A 22714-nucleotide genomic window follows, 5' to 3' on the forward strand; every position below is an offset into this window, starting at 1 on the left:
CATCTGTGAGAGAGGGCACGTGGGGGGCTGCCTCTGGACAGCCTGGAGACACTGGTTCATTTGCTTTGTGCTCAGAGACCTGGCAAGGAGTTAAGCTACTCGAGGGCAGGGTAGCTGCCCGTCGGCTGGAGCCCCGGCTGAGGTGCTCACAGGCTGGGGGGCAGAGAGGCCTCTGGCTGGGTGTGCGGGGCCGGGGTCTACTGTGCCGGTGTCCATCTGGGCAGAACTGTTTGTGGGTTGTAGGTGCATCTCCTGGACAGATAACCAAAGTACGTGTGCTGGTGTCACCCGCAGTGCCTGCAGTGGCCACCAGGGAGTGCTGGGGCATTTGTAGGAGACTAGCGTCGGTCTGGGTAGTTACAAATAATTTTTGTTTAATATTCAAGTTACATGGTATTTTTTATTTTGGAGGGAAGGTATACATCACTGCATTTTAACCCATGGGAGTGTCACCCCTCCAGAGTGAATTTTAATTTGATTTTGTATCCTGTAGTTGCTTTGTTAAAATGTAGGTAATTGTGATATTTTTCTAAAAAATTGAAATTCTAACTCCCAGTTGATTCAAATTGTTGTAGTTTACAGGGAAACCATAGTCATTTTAGGTTATTTAGGTTTTTTTCCCACTTGACTCAACTTAGTTCAAGCCAAAGAGTAGACTAAGGGGCAGCTGTGCAAAGGGCGAACGTCCTCTTTCCTTGATGCCTCGCGTAGGTGGCTGCACTTGCCATTTTTTTCCTTGTATGTTTTCTGGGCGTTACAGGAGGAAAATACAGTCTTTGCGTCACAAAAGGTCCAGAGGAAAGGAGAGGCAACGACCTCCCTTTCCTAACCGCAGCCTCTGTCCAGAGCAGTTCATGCCCAATTCCAGGAATTTCCCAGTGTCCTCAGCTAGAATCAGTTCTCAGTAGCTTAGAACCAGACCAGAGGAAAGTGAATGAGCTGACGCACTTCCGGCCCAGGGCCTGCCTGGCCTGACCGTCCTGAGGACCTGGACGGCGGAAGCTGATGATGGAGCAGGTGTGGGTGGGCCAGGGAAGGTAGAAGGCGACGTGCGGGGAATTGTCTCAGAACAAATCGATGGAGAGAGAACGGGCACTCGTCAAGTATTTATTATCTGCTGTGGGCCAGGCACAGTCCCAGGTTGCAGGGACATGGCAGTAAAACTATCTTACCTTTGTGGAGATTTCTTTCTGAAAGATCTCTGGCTCTCACTGCAGCGTGTTGGGTGCGTGTCAGCCTTGGGTAGCGGTGAGGACTGCTCAACAGGAGGACCATGGTCCAGGGCCTGGTGAAGGCCTGCAGCCCAGGAGGAGAGGGCTGGCCTTCCAGATTCATCTCTGGGCCCACCCTCCTGGGAACGGCTCAGAGCTTTCTTGGGGGTTACATCTGGGGAGCCTGAGGACCTGAGGGGCAGTGGGAAGGTGTGTGTTAGGCCTTGGTCCCCACCCTCCAACTGTGGTGCCTCAGCTGGGCTCCTCTCCTTTGTAAGCCCCAGTTGCACAGTGCTGGGGGACGAACTGATGAAACGGTGCTGCGTGGTAAGTTCCTGCCCTTTTGAAAATTTCCCCAGGAAGGATGGTGCCTCCGGCAGAGGAGGTAAAGCTGGGTCACTGTTGAAAGGGACTGAGGGTGGAGGGGCTGGGCGCACCATCCAGGCGGCTCCTGCCAAGGGTATCCTCAGAGCCCCCAGATGAGCCAGGCACGAGTAAAACCAGGCCTCCCTCAGCTGGACCGCCCGCCCGGTCGACCCTGCTGCCACCTGCCTCCCTGGCTGCACTGCCATCACCCCTTTGGGGACTTCGGGCAGCTGTCCTCGTGGTCCCCCCCTCCTGCCCTGGCCCGAGGTCCCACCTTTGTGTCCTTGTCTGTGCGGTCCGTGAAGTGTGGGCTGGACCCAGCAGCTTGTTTCTGCCTGAGTGGAACAGAAGTGAAGGATGGCGGGCTGAGGTTGGGTTATGAAAGATTTCACTCCCCCAGGGAAGCAGGCCACCATCCTGGGAGCAGCAGTATTGGGTGCCCAGGGCCAGCCCTGTGCAGAGTGGCTCCTGGTCAGGGGAACCCAGGAGGGGGACAGCCAGACTTGGACAGTGTCCCTTGTTCCATCTGGCCCTGGGCAGGTGTCCTGACTATGGCTTCACAGGGGCTCGGGCGGCCCTGCCAACCTGGGAGGGGAGGGGTTGGTGCAGCAAAGCTGCAGAGACACCTGGGGCCTGGAGGATCAAGGGAGGTGAGAGTACTGGTTCCGCATGGAGACTGGGGTCCAGGTGGAATCCCCCTGCTGATTGAGTGACCTCACAAAGGCCCTTGGACACGCCCTCCTCTCTAAGCCTGCCTGCTCATCCGTGGTGTGGGGATGGAGCAGGCCCTCTGTGGGGGCCAGAGGACTGCCTTTGTCTCAGGGAGGGAGGTGCCCAGGGGTCTGGGCAATGCCCCCCTGGGGCATCGCAGCAGCAGGTGGCGGGCGGGGCGAGGGGGAGGGGTTGTCTTCCCACAGCAGGACCTGGAAGCAAGTCCTTCAAGACCGCCCGAGGGCAGATGGGTGGGAGAGGGGGGACCCTGAGGGCTAGAGCCGGGGCACAGGGCCTCGGGGAGTGCTCAGCTGGACAGATCCCACCCCCACCCCGGGGGTCTGCTCACCCAGGGCTGCTTGCAGGTGGACAGAACCGAGGTGGTCCGGAGCAGCCTGCATCCGGCCTTCTCCAAGGTCTTCACACTGGACTACTACTTTGAGGAGGTGCAGAAGCTGTGCTTTGAGGTCTACGACACCCACGGGCCCAGCAGCCTCAGCTGCCAGGATGACGACTTCTGGGGGGCATGGAGTGCACCTCGGGGCAGGTGGGCGCCCGTCCCCTTGGGAGGGAGAGGGAGGAGGGCAGCATGGAGACCTCAGCTGGTCCTGAGGGCCGGTGCGATGGCAGTGGTGGCCTGGGGACAGCGTGATTACACACAGACCGTGTACCAGCTGCTCTGACTCCATAGCTCCTTCTCTTAAAACATTTTTTACTTAAAAAAATGTAATTTTGAACTGGGTAATACGTCCATACGGGTCTAAATTCAGAAAGTATAACAGGTACACCCTGGACCACGTATCTCCCTCGTGCCCCGTCCCCAGGTTCGTTACATCCTTCTGGAGAGATTTATTCTTAACTGAGCAAAGGAACGTAGTTTTTTCTCTGTAGATACACTTTTAAAAACACAAACGGCATATACTGTTCTGCAGTTTGCTTTTTTTCACTTCCATGACATAAGGGAGCCCTTCCCTCGTCTCTCCCCATGGCAGTGACCGGTCTGAGGTCCAGCTGCCACCCGAGGGACACTGCATGCTCTGGTGAGGTCGTTCCCAATTAGCTCTACCGTGGTCAGTGTAACGGGAGCTGTTGCCACCAGCCACCAGCCCGACAGCTTAGCGCAGGCTCTGAGCCGAACACCTTCGATGTGTCACGTTAGATTCTCGTGAGTGCTCTGGGCTGCCTGTCTTTTATTGAGGTGTAATTTACATACAGTAAGATGTGTAGACCTTGAGGGTTGGGATCAATGGGCTTAGACAGTTTTATACACCTGACCATCACCCAGATCACACAGGACATTTTTGTCATCCAGCAGGTCCCCTGTTCCTCTCAATCCCCTCCCCCAATAGTTTTGCCTGTTCTAGAATTTCATGTCCATGAATCACACAGTGTGTTCTCATTTGTGTCCGACTCCTTTTACCCAGCGTGAAGCCTGTGTGTGACATCCCCATCGCTGCCTGGGTTGGAGCCGGCAGGGTAGAGCCTTCCATCAGTTAAGAGGACCAAGATTTAGGCAGGGCACAGCCCCACGTGAAGGAAGGCTTCTACCCAGTGTTGGCCTCTTACCTGCTCTCGTGAGCGTGGAAGAGGACAACACACAGGGACACACATGCACGGACACACGTGTATCGGCATGCATGCACGGACAAACATGCATGCACATGTGGGTGCAGATCCATGGATACACAGATACATGTATGGACACACATCTGGACATACACGTAAGCTTTAGGGAAAGGCCCCCCCAGGACTGCCAGATCTGTGGGGCCGTCAGGGGCACTACCATCAGTGGCCAAAGGCTAGGACCTGGTCTTCAGATTCCAGTGCTGCGCCCTTGAGCGAGTCCCTGACCTCTGCTTCCTCATATGGGAGACTGGGGCCGTGACAAGGCCACCTCCGTGGGAGCTGCGGGGCTCACAGGAAGCATGGTCACTTGTCAAACCAGCTAAAGCAACCATCCCATGAGTCAGGAGAGCCCAGAAGTGAGTCTGCAAATGGGAGAATCGGGGGGCCTGGCACGTGGCCCTTTTTGGCCTCCGCTTCCCCCACCTGGGATGGGTTTCTCTTCTGCACAGAATGTCCCTGTGTGCTCTGAGCTGTTAGCCAGGCACCTCCTGTTGCGGGGGGGGTTGTCCTGTGTCCCTCTGTCTCAGCTTGTCAGACAAGATCCTGTGTGGGGCAGGGCGAAGAGGGTCAGCACTGCCCTCACCCACCACGGCCACAGCTGAGGACTCGCTGGCCAGGGGAAGGGGGCAGTCCCCACACGTACAAAGTACCTGGTCGTCCAGCAGCCATGAGGGTGGTCGTCCTCTATCTTGTTTGCAGACCAGTCTGAGCGCTGCTCCTGGTGAGCCAGTGTTGCTTGGCTGCACACGGCATTCCCGGATCAACTCTTAGCCCAGTCAGGGGCTTATAGGCCAAAGAGGAATGCAGTCCCCGGGGAGATTGTTGAGAGGAGGGGGAGGGCTGGGCAGGGGGCTGAGACCCCAGGGAGGGAGCAGCCTGGGGGTCCTGGGTGGGGCTGGGAAGCCCCATGGCCGCTCGCTCGCTGGCCTTGGGCTGTGGTAGGGGCTGCGCTGTCCTCGACCTGGTCCGTAGAGGGTGATGGGTTCCCAGGGCGCGGCTGCTGCTGCAGGTTGCACACAGGCGCTCACCAGCGTGACTCGGCGGTCTTCCTCCTCCCCGAGCCTCCCTTTCCTCACCTGATGCGTGGGCGGTGGGAGGGCCTAGGAGGCGGTGAGGCGTGCCGAGCTGAGGGCCTGGTGGAGCGAGAGAGGGTCACTGGGCTGGCCGCTGCCAGGCGCCGAGGGCGTGGTGCCCTGGGGGGTCGGTTTGGGGAACCTGGCCACCGAGGGTGAGTGGGGGCGTTGGGGAGGAGACAGGGAGACCCAGGACGGGGTTAGGGTCCTCAGGGGAGCAGGTGCGTACCCCTCCCTGAGCCTCTGACTTCCAGATCGTGGCCCAGAAGAAGGTGACCCCAGCACTGTTGCTGAAGGTCAGCAGGAACGCCGGCAAGTCCCCCAGCACGGTGAGGCCCCGCCTTCCACCAGCCCCGCCCCCTGCAGACCCCCGCCCATTCCTCGCCGAGGCCGGGGCGTCCGGACACCTCCCCGAGGCTGGGCTGCAGCTGGGCAGGGAAGGGTGGGGTCAAACCCCTCCTGACCAGCCGGGAGCCTTGGCGCTCTCCCTTCGCCTAGGCGATAGCCAGAGACATCTCTGGGAATAAAGGCCATGCGGAGCTCTCCCTCCGTGCCGGGAAACTGGATGACAAGGTGAGGGGCGCCCCCCTGGGGCCCAGCTTTCCCTCCTGTCAGGAGGTGTAGACAGAGCTACACTGTGTCCACAGGGAGACAGGTGGCTGAGGAGTGGGACGCACTCAGAGCCGTGGGTGGGGCTGTCCGTGCAGGCGGTTGTGCTGCTGTCAGGGTCCTGTATGTGTCGCTGCCGTCAGCTCATCCTCAGCTCCCTGTGACGGGCACTCAGGGAGGTCCCCGTCCAGACAGTGGAGGAACTGGATCTGAACTCAGTTCTGGTCCTGCTGGCTTCTCACATGGGGTAGGGGCACAGAGCAGGGGTCTGACCTGGCATTGCCTGCTGCCTCCCCTGGACGGAGAGTGAAGCAGGGGTGGGGCAGGTGGGGGGCAGGGTGGGAACTGGGCGCTGGGCGCTGGGGAGCCAGGGATGCTCCAGAGGGGAGGCTGTTGCCCTCACAGCCAGGAGGTGGCAGAGCCTGGACCCCACCGCTTGCCAAGCACACCCTCTGCTCCTCCTGCAGGGCCTCTTCAGCAAGCCGGACCCCCTCCTGGAGCTGCGCCGAATCAACGATGATCAGAGCAAGCAGCTGGTGTACAGGACGGAGGTGAGGGGTCCCTGGCCAGCACCCAGGGACAGCGTGAAAGGACAGGGGAAGGAGTCACCCCGGCCCTCCCTGCACCTCCCTGGCTCCCCACGGCTGTAGCGTCTTGACCTCCGAAACCGCCATACCCCTTTGAACAGAGAGCGGCCAGGGGGCATGGAGCTTCTGTCCTAGAATCAAGAGTCCGGATTTCTTATCACTGCCTGCCCGTAAAACAAGATTGCAGTTACTCCAGTGGGAAGGCACTTTTTTTGTTGTTTGTTTTGCGGTACGCGGGCCTCTCACTGTTGCGGCCTCTCCCGTTGCGGAGCACAGGATCTGGACGCGCAGGCTCAGCAGCCATGGCTCACGGGCCCAGCCGCTCCGCGGCATGTGGGATCTTCCCGGACCGGGGCACGAACCCGTGTCCCCTGCATCGGCAGGCGGACTCGCAACCCCTGCGCCACCAGGGAAACCCCGGAAAGTGTTTCTTTCTGAGATAAATTAATCTGAGTTAAAAAAAAGGCTATTTAAGGAAAAAGAAGTTCAGGTGGTCCAGGAATGTGGGGTGTTAGGAAGGTGGCTCTGGAAGGAACGAGTTTCGGAGATGCAGCTCTGGGCTCTCAGGGTCCCGCCCGGAGCGTGAGGCAGGGCCGCCTGAGCCGCCCCTCCCGGTCCGCAGGTGGTGAAGAACGACCTGAGCCCCACCTGGCAGCCTTTCAAGGTGTCTCTGAGCAGCCTGTGCAGACGTGAGGAGCCTCGGCCTCTGATGGTGGGCGGGGCGGGGCGGGGCTGGCTGGCGGAGGGTGGGTGCTGGGGAGGGGATGGGGCGGCTGGGGGCGTGGCTGGGGTGGGGCGAGTCCCCCCAGGCCACACCTTCCTGGAGTTGAGGTACGTGGGGAAGGATGGTGGGAAGGGGGCGACCTTGCTGCAGGGGCATGGAGACACCCAGGCTGGGGGCCTCAGAGGGGCAGGCGGGCTGAGGGGTCCCGGGGTCCCCAGGGCCTCGTCTGGGATTATGACTCCTGCGGGAAGCACGACTTCATCGCAGAATTCTCTACCACCTTCGTGGAGATGCAGAATGCCTTCCGGGAGGACCAGGTGAGAGCAGGAAGGGCCCGCCTGTCCCCCAGAATGCGCTGGGGCGCTGGCCCTGCGCTGGGTTGCCCCAGAAATTGTTGTGATGGTTTTAGAGAGGCTAAAGATGGTGACAGAGCAGGACACCCACACCCACCAGGTGGCTGGAGTAGGGACCACCAGCCCGTGTTAAAGTTGAAGTGACAAATGCCGGTGGGGCAGGGCTTTCAGTGCTCCCCTGCCCCTTGGGGTGGGTGTTGGGTGCTGGCACTCTGGGGTGGGGGTCTCTGCTTGTCCCTGTCCCCCAGGCCCAGTGGGACTGTGTAAACCTCAAGTACACGCAGGAGAAGCGCAGTTCCAAGAACTCTGGGGTGGTCATCCTGGCAGACCTGAAGGTGAGCCTCGGCCCAGCCTGCAGCCCCTCCCCCCCACAGTGGGTGGAGGGGGTGCTCCTGCCTCAGCTCTGCAGAGGGTGATCCGGGCTGGGGTGGCCGGCCACTGCCTGGAACCCCCTGTAGTCAGATGGACCCTCAAGGGCCCCCATCCCAGAGGTCTGGTGCCCCCAGTGTGTGGAGGTGGGAGGGATGGAGGGGAGGGGGAGACAGAAGAGAATAGATGGTGGGGGGAAGATGGGCATTCAGGCGGCCTGAGGGCCTGAGAGGAGGGGACTGAGACTGCTGGGCTCCTGGGGGAGGGCATGTCCCAGGAGCCCCAGAGGTCCCGACTCTGAAGCCCTGGCCTCAGTCTTCCCAGGGTGGGGGTCCCGGATGTTCTACAGGGCGTACTTGTTCCGGGACTACATCATGGGCGGCTGCCAGACCACTTCACGGTGAGTCCACGGACTGTCTGCACAGCCTGCTGGGTGCATCCCAGCAGGATGGGTGTCAGCGCCCGGGCCCCACCCCAGGGCTCCCAGCAGCCCCTCCCCACCCTGGATGTAACTCAGAGCCCGTCTGGCACCCAGGGTGGATGGGCGCAGAAAAGGCCCTTCGTCAGGGCCTACAGGTCCCTTCTGTGTGGCCTCTGCACTCCTTCTCGTGACAGCCAGAATGCCCTGAGGAAAGTGACTGGGCGGGGGGCACACAGGGACCCCAGCTCAGGGCTTGCTCCTCCCCAGCCCTGCCTAGCCCCTCCCCCACCCCCACCTCCACAGCCCCCCACTGTAGAAGGAGGTGCCGAGGGTCCGCTGTGACCACGCTGGCTCCCTGCAGCTACTGGCTGGTATTGCCCTGAGGCGCTGGCCAACCCTGGGGACCCAGGAGCTTTGGGGTTGGCACGTCCCTTCTGTGATCCCGCCAACACAGCGCTGGGCCCTCGGGCTTACACCTCCGGGTTTCTTTGCAGCCCTGGGCGAGTGGCTCCCCAGGCCTCAGTTTCCCTTACCTGTCATATGGGGGTGCAGGTGCCCACCCCAGCCCAGGAGGGAGGGGTTCCTGGGTCTCCGCACTGTGGCCCCTGCAGGTGGCCGTTGACTTCACAGCCTCCACTGGGGACCCTAGGAACAGCTGCTCCCTGCACTACATCACCCCCTTCCAGCCCCACGAGTACTGCAGGCCCTGGCGGCTGTGGGTGAGACCTGCCAGGACTACGACAGGTGTGCCAGCCCAGCGCCCCCAGCCCACCGCCTCCCAGGCTCTGCGTGGGGTGTGGGTTAGCACCTGCCGGGCCCGAGATGGGAGGTGGGGCCGCTCCCCAACCATGGTCCCCTTGGTTCTTCACACAGACATGGCGTCCAAATCCCACCTCACAGACCGTGAACTGAGGCCGTGGCAGGGCGGAGCCCTCGCCTGGGAGGTGATGGGGGCCTGCACGCTGGGTGGCTTCTTCACGGCTCTGGGCCTCAGTTTCCCCCACATGGCTCGGGGCGGGGCCTGGACCCCGTAGAGTTTCATCCTGGTCTCCTGGCTCTGTCAGTATCTCTCCAAAGTACCCGCACCCACCCCCAGGGAGATCAGGGACCCTGGCTGATGGGGCCGTCTCTCTTCCAGCAACAAGAGGCTCTCTGCTTTGGGGTTCGGAGCCCGGATCCCTCCCAAGTGTGAGGTAGGAGAGCCCGGGTCCCAGGACCCCTGGCTGCTGCCTCTCCTGCTGGGAACCAGCTATACCATGTGACCGGCGGTGGGCAGGTTGCAGGGACCGCCTGCTGGCCAGAGGGCTGACCTTTGACCTCCCAGCACTGCAGCCCTGTCAGGCAGAGGGGACCATTAGTCTGGAACCTTCCAGTTAGAAAGGACATTCAACTGACTTAAGCAGAAAACTTGGGGGCGGGGGGGGGCGGCGGATTTATTGGCTAATGTAACTCAGAAGCTTCAGGTCCCCCTGGATCCAGGGCTGGAGCGATGCCCGGCACTGGTCTGTCCTTCCGCCCTCTGTGCGAAGGATCTTTGACGTGGTGGCCCTGGTGGCTCCAGACCTACCTCTCCCAGTAGGTGGGGGTGTGGGGTCCTGGGAGGGGGACCCACTGACCAGTCCCTTCTGTGCCTGCCCAGGTGTCCCATGACTTTGCCATCAATTTCAACCCTGAGGATGGTGAGCGTGAAGGTAGGAGCGCGAGGCGCCCGGGGTGGGGCTGCAGCGGGGCTGGGCTCACCCCCCTCCCCCGCCGGAATCCGGGGCGTGGAGAAAGCCTGCCGGAACTGCCTGCCCAGGGTCCAGCTCTAGGTGCTGGGGCTGGGCGCGTGAGGAAGGGCTGCCTGCTGCTGGGGGACAGGGCAGGGCCAGGGCCCACTGTGGGCGAGATGGGGCGTGGCGGCAAGGAGGCCGAGGGAACCGGGGCAGTGGGCAGGAGGCCGGTGTGTCTGGACCGAGTGAGGACCCGGCTGGGAGATGCCAAGGGCCCCAGAGCCAGCGGCTGAGCTCTACTCTCGGGCACAGAATTCTCACCCTGGAAGCTGATTTGTTCTTTACAGTTCTGTCGTACATATATTGTCATTTTGTTTGCTTTGCCAGGGACTTCCCTGTATTTTTAATTTACCCAAATAATACTGTGCTGAAGGCTGCATTCTGCTGCAGAATGTTCTGTAGACCTGTTCATGCTGCTGTAGGCACGGCTACTCTGTTGCCTTCTTTTAACTTTTTATTTTGAAGAAAAGCATCAAATTTATGGAAGAATAATTTCAGTACAGCACCTTTGGCACCTGCTTCCCTAGACTCACCCGTCATTGACTCCCTGCCCTGTTTCCTCCTCCTCTTCTCTCTTTCTCCCCCCACCTCCCGCCTCCACCTATATTTGCTACTATTGTCTTCTTTCTGAACAATTTGAGAGCAGGCTGCTGACCTGAACGCCCCCGCCCCACGTTCTCCACGTTGGTCTGCTCGCGGCCAGGACACTCTGTGCACGACCACGGTCCAGCTTTCGAGCCCCACGTTGCAGGCGACCCCGTCCTCTTGTCTCTCCCCCACGTCCGTCTGTCCCCGCGTGTCCATGTTCCCTGCCATCCCAGGACCTGCCTATCCTCTGTCCTGGTCTCCTGATCTGGGCTCTTCCTCTCAGCCTTGCTCCATCTTTGTGACTTGCCATCGCCCAGCCTCTGATCGCCCGTGGTCAGGTTGTCCGACTGTCCCTCGCCCTGTGTGGGGGCAGCTCTCCCCGGCATGGAGCCCCAAAGCCAGGGTTGCAGCATTGCCCTTTATACCTCAGATCCGGGAGTTCTCTTCTATAGCCGCGGCACAAATATCAATTTCAGGTAGTTTAATTTAGATCCAATACTTTAACCTATAGAATATACTCCAATTTCACTCATTGCCCCCATAATAAGTCTATCACAATATTACTTCTAGCACAGAATCCAGTCTGGAGTTAAGGGTTACATTCAGTTGTCATGTTCTCCTATTGTTTTGAACCAAGTCCCAGACACATAATTTCATCTGTAAACATCAGTATAAACCTCTGAAAGAGAAACAGTAGGGTTCCAATGCCATCATCACACTTAAAGACGATGTCCATTCCCGAGTATTAAGTGTCCAGCTGCCTCGTCCACGTCCTGGTGGCTTTTCCAGGAGGAACAGGGTTAAGATAAGGGCCTCCACCTGACAGTGGGTGTGGCTGTCCTGCTGGGGACCCCTGCCTTCTCTCACGCGGTCCCCTTGCTGAAGAAACCCGCGTTTGTGTCCAGTAGGGCCCCTGGCTGGAGTCTGCTGACCTTGCCCTTGTGGTGGCCTCCATATCCCCTCTCATTCCTCTGGGGGGGGCGGGCGGCCAGGCTCTGGGGGCACTCAGGCCTGCCTCTGTCCTTGCTGGGGCTCGGACCCTTCATCTTAGCCGAGCAAGGTGGATGCGGGTGGATGCTGGGCGCGTGTCGCGGGACCCACTTCCCTGCGCCTCCACCTGAAGTTTGCCCCCACCCGTCTTTCTGTCCCATGGAGAAGCCCTGTCCTTCCTTGCTGACGCTTCCGGGGACCCTGACTGCAGTGGTCCCCTGGCTCAGGTGAAGCTTCTGTTCCAGGCGGTGAGGGTGTGGAGTTTGCGCTACTGGCAAACGCAGGGCTGTGAGATGTTAATGGAGAACTGGCCCTACTCTGGGGGGCAGGAGGAGGGCATGTGGGGCTGAGGGCTGGGCTGGGCACTGCAGGGGTGCTCCAGCCGTGGACAGGGGACTGCCCATCCCCCTGGTCTGCAGGCTCAGAGAGGAGCCCTCTGGGAGAGGGTGCCCCTGTTGCGCTGTCGGTTGGCTCCTTTTCTCTGGAGACATCACGGTGCTGGGTGCCCTCTGGGCCAGGGACTGGGCCAACTGGTGGACAGCCCGGCCCGCCTTCCAGGGGCTGCACCTCCAGGGTGATTCCTTCTTCTCTTGTATGTTTTCTCTCATCCAGATTTTTAGTAACGATTTCTGAGTGGTTTTGTTTTTTTCACACTGGAAATGGACCTTTATTTGAAACAAGTCCCAGTCTGTCTTCTGCAGATGCACTGGGCACCGGGCCAGGCTGGACCAGACTGTGTCCTTTCCAAACTCTGTTCCTTGAATCTCAGCGACTCTTCAGGGTGTGGGAGCCCCTTCCTACCCAGGGCCCACAGACCTCTCCTCCTCTGGCCTCAGACCTGGGTCAACTCTGGCTCTCCCAGCTGCGGTCTCCCCATCTATAAGGTGTGGCCGTTCCAGTATCTGCTTCAGGGTCAAAGAGAGCATGTGTTCACAGTTCATTGTGATTACGTGTGTGTGTGTGTGTGTGTGCGTGCACGCGCGCGTGCGTGTGTGGGTTACGCTTCAGCAAATATGCTTTTAGAAAAGCTTGGAAACCATGGTCACCCCCAGGCCATCTGGTTGGTGGACTTGGAGTTTGAGTGGGGGGAGACGCAGCTGCCCTGAAGGGTCCCTGTGGCCCCAGCAATACTACATCCTGCTGATCCTGACAAACGGCGTGGCGACCAACATGGCGGACACACGTGAGGCCATCATGCGCGCCTTCCACCTGCCCGTGTCTATCATCGTGGGGATGGGCAACACCGACTTCACCGACATGCAGGTCCTCGATGGCGACAGCGGTGTCCTGTGCTCCCCACGGGGCGAGCCTGCCCTCTGACATCTTGAAGTTTGTGCCCTTCTGGGAGCTCAAGATCGTGAGTGCTGGGCGGGTGGCCGGGCGGGTCCCGCGGGCAGCGCATCGGGTCCCCGGGCCCCTCGCCGTTCTGAGCAGCTTTCGGCCCCTAGAAACTTTTGCAATAGAGAAGTGTCATGTGGATGCCCCGGGGGGCAGGGCTCCTCTCAGGCAGCTCCCCGCTCCCTTTGTGATGTGGAAAGAACTGCCTGTCCCGTGGACACACACTCACAACTTCACTGGGGACCTGGGCGTCCCCTCCTGCCTCAGCCACTTTGCCCTGTGCCCAGAGCAGGGTCACACCGATCCAGAGGGGCCCACCTGTGCCACCCGCAGTGCCAGCGTGGACGGACTGCCCAGCGACCGCGTTCTCATCGTGAGCGCAAGCTCACCCGGCCGCCCACTGGGTGAATTCCTGGTCGTGGTCCCAGGAGCTGGTGCACAACCCATAGGGGGTGGAGGTCACGGTGTGAATGGCGGCTCTAGGGGAGGGGGCTGGGGGATGGGAAGCCGGCTGGAGGCACACTGTCCCCACCCACAGGCGTCCCCCGTGGCGCTGGCCAAGAGTGTGCTTGCTGAGGTGCCCAGGCAGCTGGTTGAGTATTACAGCCACAAGGAATGCCTCTGAGAGACCTCGGCAAGACCAGCCCGGGCTCCGCTCCATGAGGACATACGGTAGGGGCCGGCCAGGACTGTGTCCACCATCTGTTTCTAGCACCCTCCACCCCAACTACCCAGGGGCCTTCCGTCCCCCAGCCCACGCCCACCTTTGGCTCCTGTGACCCTGCTGCCTGGTGGGCCAGCCTCCCTCCGGGCCCCAGGGCTGAAGGAGGGACAGGTCCCCCTGGGCACGCCTGACCCTGCCTGAGCCTTGTGGGTGGGTGGGGGGGTCTGGGGGATTCCTGCTTTTGCATCTGATCTTCATGGGGGAGGGGGCAGCAGGCAGCGTCCTGTCTCTGAGAAAACCCAGACCCCCCCGGACACCCATCCCTATAGCCAGATTCCTCTTTGTCCCAGCTGCATCCCCATGTCTCTCTGTGTCTGTGGGGTCTCTGGGGGTGGGGGCAGGAGGCTTAGGCAGAATAAAGTGTCATCTTGTCCTTGCAGCGGCTTTGTGCCTTTACTGCCCTCCCAGCAGAGGCCTGCAACCCCTGGAGGGATGGAGCGCTGCATGTGTGCCCTGCAGCTCCCACACTGGAGCCGGGAGCTTCTCGTCAGGCTCACCAGCTCCTTCCTGGACTGAACCAAGGGCCCTCCCAGGAATGAAAGGGTGCGGGGGGCCATTGCTTGACCGTGGGAAGGGCCAGACGGTGCGATGGCCGCCCCGCCCCAAGCAGCCTCCTCTTGGCCAGGCTCGGGTGGGGAGCGGCTGCGTACACTGGGCTCTACGAGGACCCACTGGGGGCTGCGTGCTATGGGCTCTGTCAGGGGAGGGGTCACCACCTGCCAGCGCCTCCCAGCCCTCTGGGGGTGGATTTCCAATTGAGATTTCCCCTAAATTATCTTGTCGGGGAGAAACAAACTGTTCCGACCCTGAATCCAGGCCTACCCACCCTTCCATCCCTCCATCCATCCACTCTGGGGGCCTATTTTTAGCTCCTGATTCATCTCCCATTCAGCGGGGATAGTGGGCATCGCCATGGTAACCTGGCTACCGCTGAATTCCAGAAGGGCCGATACTGGTCTCTTCCGGGATGCGAGGACACCCAAGCAGCAGCCCTTCCATCCACATCTGGGAGGCAGCAGGGCTGCAGAGCGGCGGTGACATGGTCCCGAGCAGCGAGGGTGAGCCAGCAGCAGCCCAGCCGCTGAGTCCTGTGGGAGTGGGTTGCCATTTCAGTGGCAGAAAGCCGTGGACAGTTCCTGGGCCCGGCTCAGGGGTGAAGCCAGCAGAGGCTGGTCAGCTGAGCTCCCTGGGGAGGCAGAAGCCAAGAAGAATGGGAGGGGTCCATGCACAGCATGGGGGCAGCCGTGATGGCCCCGGGAGCTGTCGCCTGGTGGGATGTAGCCTCTCCCAGAGCACGTGGAGCAGGGAGGGGCCGAGGTGTGAGGCCCCAACCTCTCACCTCTGGCCAACAAGAAGCAGAGAGCAGCCGGGCGTCAAGGGGGGCGGGGGCAGCCCTCAGAGGGTGCCCTCCTGGAGCCAGAGCAGGTGTGGACGCGAGGACGACGGGGGCAGTCGTGGGGCCCGGCCAGTGGGTGGTTCGGCCGGGCACGTGCAGGTATAGGGGGGCTGCTGAGGGAGGTGGGGGCAGGAAGGTATCAGCTGGCTCAGCTGCACAGATGTGGTGATTTTACCAGCTGGTGCCCAGCCTGAGAAGGTGGCCAGCTCTGCCCACAGGCAGTAGAGTAACAAAGTACTGCCCCAGGGGCGGTTCAGGCGGGTACCAACTGCTCCTGCCGGCCTGGCATCAATTCCCACCTCCTTCCTTTGGGGGCCGTCTCTCAGTCCATGTATTTCATGGGCCTGGACCACTGTCCAAATCCCAGGGTGGACACGACCCAGGCCCGGCCAATCAGCGAGCGTGCTGTTCCCTGGCCACTGTGAGTGGCTCTGGGTGGGCACGCCACCTGGCTGGCCAATGAGACTGGGCCCTGAGCCTTTCCTGCAGGTTGCTGAGCTGATGGGATGGGGCCCAGGAGCAGCTGATGACCACTGCCGCCACATGGACAAGGCCCGCCTGAGGAGGAAGCCGGCATAGAGGAGGTGGACAGAGAAATGACGCTGGGGGCACGTGGATCCGCTCTTTCCTTTCTGCTCAGGCCAGCTGGGGCTGGGGGTGGGGCTTCTTTCTGTCCCCTGCCACCCGAAGATTCTGGCCCAGAAGGATGGCAAATACGCCCAGTTCACAGACAAGAAAAGCAGGGCTCAGAACAGTTAAGTGACTTGCCCAGGGTCATACAGCTGGCCAGTGGCAGAAGCAGGACCCGCCAGCCTCTTGCAATTCCTGGAGGTACAAGGTACAAGGTTTCAGTACAAGGTTCTCCATCAAGGGCTCTGGAATCCAGATGGGATCCCAGGGAGGGAAGCCCAGGAAGGGCTGGGCTGAAACCCCGGCGGCCGGCCAGCCCCCAGCTCTTCAGCACTGCACGTGGGGTTCTCAGCAGGCGGACCCAGAAGGTGCGCCATGGCCTGGGGCCCCCACGGAGGCACGTGGGCCTCATTGTCTTTAGAAGTCGCCTGCAGCACACTGCTCGGAGCAGCCCCCATTCTCGGAGGGTGGGTTTGGGATTTGCAAAAGCCTGCAGTGGTCACTGACTTAAGCACTGGTCCAGAGTCAGGCGGACGCCTGGCCCAGTTCTCATTGGACAGTCTCCTCAGCCTGCACGTGAGCCCCTGCTGTCACCTGGGGACGCGGCAGCTTTAAATCACGGCCCTAGAGTTCTTGGCCGCCCCTCCTCTCAAGAGGTGGGGTGGCTGCTGCTTCTCCTGGAGTCCAGGCGGCCTTGGTCCCGTGTGTCTCCAAGGCTCTGTCATGAACACACCACAGGACTGCCCTGGTCCCTTGCTGCCTGGGTAGGGGCTCCCCAGCTCCCACGACACCTTCGTGCACTTTCAGGAGGGAGCCGGCCGACCCACAGAAACGGGGTGAGTTCATCCTTGTTTGCCACTGTTGTAAGCCACCGAGTTTTGGTATAACTCTGCACTCTCTCGTAAGGACTGCATGGGAGGGTGTGCACAGGGCCTGGCACAAAACCCCTGTTGGTAAATAAATATCGGTCTCCCGCGGGAGCGCGGTGCCTCTTCCTCATTGATTGTGGATGTGCCCCCAGCCTGCTGGTCGTCTGCCTCGCCCTGGGCCCCTCCCCTCCAGTGTCCTCAGAGTCAGCTGTGGGCTGAGGCAGCGGGACAGGGGCAGCTCGGCAGCCAGGCTGCTCTCTCCTCTGCTGTGGGGGAAGCGGCAGCAGGCAGCTGTGAGTGGTGTAACTGACGTGGACAGCAGGGCTGTCAGATGCCAGGCGTGCGGCCTTGGGCCCAGGGGGCTCTGGGCGAAAGCTTCCCCTGCTTTGGCGTCTGCCCCAGAGCAAGGGCACCCTGGACCCTTGCCCAGCGCACACCTGCCCCCATGCAGATCTGCAACAGCTGCCGAGCCCTGGCCGTGAGGACTTGGTCTTGGTTACCTGCCGAGCGTGGCTCAGACCCTAGCAGCAACCCTGGGCCAGACCGTGGTGGGTGGCATATCACAGAAGGGGACTGAGCTCAGAGACATGAAGTCATTGGACCTGGGATGCACTGGAGCAGGGTCCTGAGTTGGGCCACCCAGCCTGGTTCTCAGGACCCGAAGCCCACAGCCAATAGGCCTCAGCTCTGTGTGTGTGTGTGTGTGTGTGTGTGTGTGTGTGTGTGTTCCTGGGGACATGGGGAGGGGTCGGGGGGGTCGTGTGTGTGTGTGTGTGTCTGTGTCTATGTGTGTGTTCCTGGGGACATGGAGACAGGTCGGGGGGGTCGTGTGTGTGTGTGTGTGTCAGCCTCGCTCTGTGGGCCCTGTCTCTGTCTGGTCGCCGAGCTGGGAGTCATTCAGTCCAGGGTGTGGGCTGGTGGCCGTGAGCGTGTCTTTGGAGCTCTGTGCCCTGCCCAGCATGGACACTTGTCACTCAGCGTTGACCAGGATGTCCCTGAGAACATGAGATGTGATAACTTTTTCCAGCCCTGGGAGGGGCTCCGGAACAGTGCCCCAGGCTCCGTGTCCCAAGGGGCAGGATGGCCAGACCCGGCCTCCCTCCCTCCCTTGCCATGTGGCTGAGGTGAGACCCAGGGATTTGGCTTCGGACACTGGACAGAGCCCAATGCCAGGTCGAACCAAGCCAGGGAATTGCAAGTTACATCTTAAGGAACAGAAGTCCCTCCCTGCCGGCCACGGCCCGGCCCTGGGTGCTGGCCAGCCCCCTCCCAGGCCCTATCCCCGGACATGGCAGTCTGGTCATTCTGACCCTTCAGCTGGACCAGCAGAGCCAGACAGGAACCTATATCTGGATTCTCGCCCAGGAAAATCAGAGGAGACACCGCGCTGTGGCGCCCTAGGCAGCCTCTCTCCGGGGATTTAACTTCCAGGGGCCCTCGTGCCTGATGCTCCGTGGAGGCTCCTGGAAGCCTGGGACCCCGAGAGGGGGCAGCTGGCCAGATGCAGGCTCAGGTGGTCCCAGCGAGGATCCCAGCTCCCATCCCACCCTGGCAGGCCAGGCTCGGGAGGGATGTGAATTTCTTTCCTCACAGGTGGGCTGGTCAGGAGGTTTCCTGGGAGCTAAACAAAGGTATTTTACCTTAACGCTCATTACCTGGGAGGCGGGGTTCCCTGGGATGGGCCATCATGTATAATTTAAGCTATAGGCAATGTCCCTCTTTTATTTTTTTTCAAATAAATTTATTTATTTATTTATATGTATATTTTTTGGCTGCGTTGGGTCTTCGTTGCTCTGCACGGGCTTTCACTAGTTGCGGCGAGCGGGGGCTACTCTTCGTTGCAGTGCACGGGGTTCTCATCCTGGTGGCTTCTCTTGTCGTGGACCACAGGCTCTAGGCACACGGGCTTCAGTAGTTGTGGCATGTGGGCTCAGTAGTTGTGGCTCACGGGCTCTAGAGCGTAGGCTCAGTAGTTGTGGCGCATGGGCTTAGCTGCTCCGCGGCATGTGGGATCTTCCCAGACCAGGGCTTGAACCCGTGTCCCCTGCATTGGCAGGCGGATTCTTATCCACTCTGCCACCAGGGAAGTCTGGCAATGCCCCCCTCAGAGTGATTAACTCATAATAGAGTAAAGGCTCTTCCCTCTTACACGCCTCCAGGCTGACGCAGCTGTACTGGTGGCCCCAGATCTTGAAGGTGACATCACCACAGTGTCCTGTCCTGCAGAAAAGAGGTTGGGCCTTGGTTCCATGAGGGGTGAACTTCCCATGGGTGACAGTGGAGAGGGTGGGGTCCTCAGAGCAGGCCCCCCCTCTTACTGTCAGGCCCAGGTGCAGGCCAGCACTGAAGGCCCTGGCTGGGTGGCCAAGGGCAGGCCAGGAAGAAGAAGGTTGAGGGTCAGGGAGGGGGTCAGTCTAACGTCCAGGGGAGGTGGAGGCCGGGTCGTCCATCTTGGCCTTTAGACAGCACTGAGTTTCGAGTTTGTGCTGGAGTAATGTGTTCAGTCCCCACAGAGGCAGGAGGGAGAGCAGATGGAGGAGAAAGCTCATGTGGTCCTGGGGGCCCCTGGGCTCCTCGGGGGGGAAGGCCAGCAACCGTCTCCCCCGTCCTTAGGGGATACGATCAAGTCCTAACCCCGGTCCCGCGGATGGGGCCTTCTTGGGAAATAGATCTTTGCAGGTGTGATCAAGGTCAAATGAGGTCATAGGATGGGCCCTGAGTCCAGGGATTGGTGTCGCCATAAGAGGAGGAAAGTGCCAATGATGGGACAGGTGCTGTCCCCACCCCCCACCCCACCCCCCTGCCATGGCAGGCTGCACAGGGAGCGTACCCCGACACCTTGGTTTTGGACTTCCGGCTCCAGGACCGGGAAAGAGTGAACTCCTGTTGCTTGTGGTTTTGTGCAGCAGCTCCCAGGAAGTGGGGAGGCTGGGGACCCAGGGGCTGCCTGGGCTTTGGTGCGTCAGAGGCGTCGAGGGACATCTGCATTTTGTCTTATTTTTCAAATTTTCTAAAATAGTTTATTGTTTAAACAGAAGGACCCCATAACCGCACTTTGTTTTGATACACTGTTTTCTCATACCAGGCATGCGGAGCTGTGATGTGGACCAGTTATGACCGACTCTCCCTCCCAGCCCTGCCGGCCCTGGGGGGCGGCCACCTCCTGGAGTCCAGGGCCTGGGGTCCCTCAGGAGCTCCGTCCACCCCTGCCCTCAACGCTGCACAGAGCGCGAGGTGTCAGGACGCTGGCTTCCACTAGGGGGCGCCCCAAACCAGGCGCTCACAGGACCCCGTTCCGCGCTGACAGCAAATCGGCAGCTTCTTCCCCAGCTTTACTGAGACGCAACTGGCAGGTAATTATGTGTGAGTTTAAGGCGTGCGATGTGATGATTTGATACACTTACACATTTTGGGACAATTCCCATAACAAGGCTAGACCACCAGCATCACCTCCCATAATCACCTGTTCTTTGTGTGTGGTGATGAGACGTAAGATTACTCTCTGAGCAGCTTTCAGCTGTACACACAGTATTGTGAGCTGCAGTCACCATGCTGTACATCAGATCCCAGAGCTTACTCACGATTGGAAGTTCCTGCCATTTGACCAACACCTCCCCGTTTCCCCTCCCCCACAGTCCCTGGCCGCCACCCTCTACTGCCTGTTTTTTTGAGTTTGGCTTTTAGATTCCACATGTAACTGAGATCATACAGTGAGAAAAGAGAGTCGTTTTCTGCGTGGCTTATTTCGCTGAGCATAATGCCCTCTAGGTTCATCCTTGTTCCAGAAATGGCAGGATTTCCTTCTTTTCTATGCTGAATGCTATTCCTCTGCGTGTGTGTGTGTGTGTGTGTGTGTGTGTGTGTGTGTGAGAGAGAGAGAGAGAGAGAGAGAGAGGGTGGGGGTGGGCGAGGAGGGAGAGACAATCCTCTTTATCCATCATCCACTGATGGACACTTAGGTTGCTTCCATGTCTTGGCTGTTGTGAATAGTGCTGCTGTGGATGTGGGAGATGTCCCTTCGAGGGTGATTTCATTTCCTTTGGAAAAGGAAATGAAATTCCACCCAGGAGTGGAATTGCTGGATCATATGGTAGTCCTATTTTTAATTTCTTGAGGAAACTCCGTACTGTTTCCATAGTGGCTGCACCAATTTACATTCCCACCAACAGTGCAGGAGGGTTCCTTTTTCTCCACATCCTCACCAACACTTGTTTTTTCTTGTCTCTTTGATAATAGCTATTCTGACGGGTGTGAGGGAATATCTCACTGTGGTTTTGATGTGCATTTCCCTGATGATTAGTGACGTTGAGCACCTTTTCATGTCCCTGGTTACCATCTGTATGTCTTCTTTCAGAAAATGTCTAGTCAGGTCCTCTGCCCACTTTTTAATTGGGTTATTTGCTCTTTTTTTGCTATTGAGTTGTATGAGTTCCTTATATATTTTGGATATTAACCCCTTATCAGATGAATGGTTTGCAAATATTTTCTCCCTTCTGTAGGTTTCATTTTCATTTTGTTAATGGTTTCTTTCGTTGTGCAGAAGCTTTATAGTTGTATGCAGTCCCACTCATTTCTTTTTGCTTTTGTTGTTAGTGCTTTTGGTGTCATATCCAAAAAATCGTTGCTGAGACCAATGTCAAGGAGCTTTTTCTCTGTTTTCTTTTCAGGGTTTTGTGGCTTCAGGTCTTACATTTAAGGCTTTAATTCATTTTGAGTTAACTTTTGTGAATGGTGTAAGATAGCAGTCCAGTTTCACTGTTTTGCATGTAGCTGTCCAGTTTTCCCAACACCATTTATTGAAGAGACCATCTTTTCTCCATTGAGTATTCTTGGCTCCCTTGTCAAATGTTAGTTGACCAGATATGCAGGGGTTTATTTCTGGGCTCTGTATTCTGTTCGTTGGTCTATGTATCTGTTTTTAGGCCAATACCATACTGTTTTGATTACTGTAGCTTTGTAATATAGTTTGAAATCAGGCCGTGTGATGCCTCCAGCTTTGATCTCCTTTCTTAGGATTGTTTTGGCTATTCAAGGTCTTTTGTAGTTCCATACAAGTTTTAGGATTTTTTTTTTATATATATTTCTGTGAAAAATGCCATTGGAATTTTGATGGGGGTTGCATTGAATCTGTAGATGGCTTTGGGTAGTATAGACATTTTAACAATATGAATTCTTATGATTTATGAACATGGGATACCTTTCCATTTATTTTTGTCTTCAATTTCTTTCATCAGTGCGTCATAGTTTTCAGTGTACAGGTCTTTCACCTTCTTGATTAAATTTATTCCTGGGTGTTTTTATTGTTTTTGATGCTATTACAAATGGGGGTTTTTTTTCTTTTTCGTATAGGGAAAATTTATAATAATTTTTGCCTCAGAGTGAGTATTCCAGCATCTCAAGGCAGAAACAGTCACGTGTGTTGTCTGGTGGTAGCTGCTGCTCATTCCCCACTGGGCATTTCAGTAGCTGTGGAAATGGGTAAACTCCCAATTCCTAAACACAGTTGTTTCCAAGAGCTTGGGATGAGGGATTGTGGACATCTGAGAGGTCAGCCTTGTAAAACCAATTTAAAACATGTGATTGAGAAATTGATTTCAACGTGTGATTTAAAGTTGAAATCTTACTGGGTACATACAATATTGGACCAGCTCAGAGAGCTTTGGGGGCTCCAGCTTCACAACTGTAATTTGCTAGATGTACAAGTTTCTGTTTGTTCTGTGAGACAACTGTAGGAGCTAAAAAGAAAGTCAAATGGAGTGAATGTATTAATACAGTTAAACATGTTTATAGGAGCTTGACTAGGTTTATAAATGGAATCAAACCTGAATCAAAGACTTTAAAAGTGATGAATAAATAGAATATTAAACTTCGTAGACTGAATGTGTAAGAAACTGGGATTGAAAGTTTATATCATTAATAAACTGGATTTTATTAAATGGTAAAAGGCACAGTGAACCACATGAAAGCCACCAAATCTCACAGCTGACATCAGTTTTGGGAACTGGAACCATCCCTTTCCCAGGACAAGTGACTCAGGCCTTTACCCCCCCACCCAATGAACTGGCAGCCAAAGCAGGGGCTCCTGCATGGACCCTGCCTCTGAGGTCAGGTTTCTGCATGTTCGCCCCCCAAGCCCCTGTCTTCTGGGACTTGTGGATGAAGTGAGACCCCAGAACCCCCAGACTCGGCTCTGATTGGGCCGCTCGGAGGCCGGCCCCTTCCCCAGCCTTGGACTCCTGCAGAGCAGGGCCAGGGCCCTACTGGAGGTGGGTAGTGAGCAGGCGATGTCAGGAGGGTCCAGCAGCGGCGGGGTGGTGGGGTGGGGGTGAGGACTGGGGCCGTGCATGCTGGGCAGGC

The 22714-nt window shown here is 58.2% G+C and overlaps 1 protein-coding gene across 1 annotated transcript; it reads left to right on the plus strand.

Annotated features, from left to right (window-relative positions):
- Window positions 1-1690: 1690 nt before the first annotated feature.
- On the plus strand, window positions 1691-16559 carry CPNE7 (copine 7). The gene is given in 20 exon segments (XM_022582883.2): window positions 1691-1947; window positions 2581-2804; window positions 2807-2835; window positions 5242-5316; window positions 5486-5560; window positions 6064-6147; window positions 6806-6895; window positions 7126-7224; window positions 7509-7596; window positions 7972-8016; window positions 8019-8029; window positions 8662-8746; window positions 8749-8794; window positions 9189-9243; window positions 9530-9625; window positions 9690-9741; window positions 9862-10007; window positions 12424-12716; window positions 12718-12757; window positions 13277-16559. Coding segments are annotated over 20 exon segments (1977 nt in total). The 3' UTR covers window positions 13364-16559.
- The last annotated feature ends 6155 nt before the right edge of the window (window positions 16560-22714 follow it).

The sequence above is a fragment of the Delphinapterus leucas genome, chromosome 20 (genome assembly GCF_059928025.1).
Source record: "Delphinapterus leucas isolate spDelLeu-1000000601 "Yukka" chromosome 20, BTC_Dleu_Yukka2, whole genome shotgun sequence".
NCBI classification, from domain to species: Eukaryota; Metazoa; Chordata; class Mammalia; order Artiodactyla; family Monodontidae; genus Delphinapterus; species Delphinapterus leucas.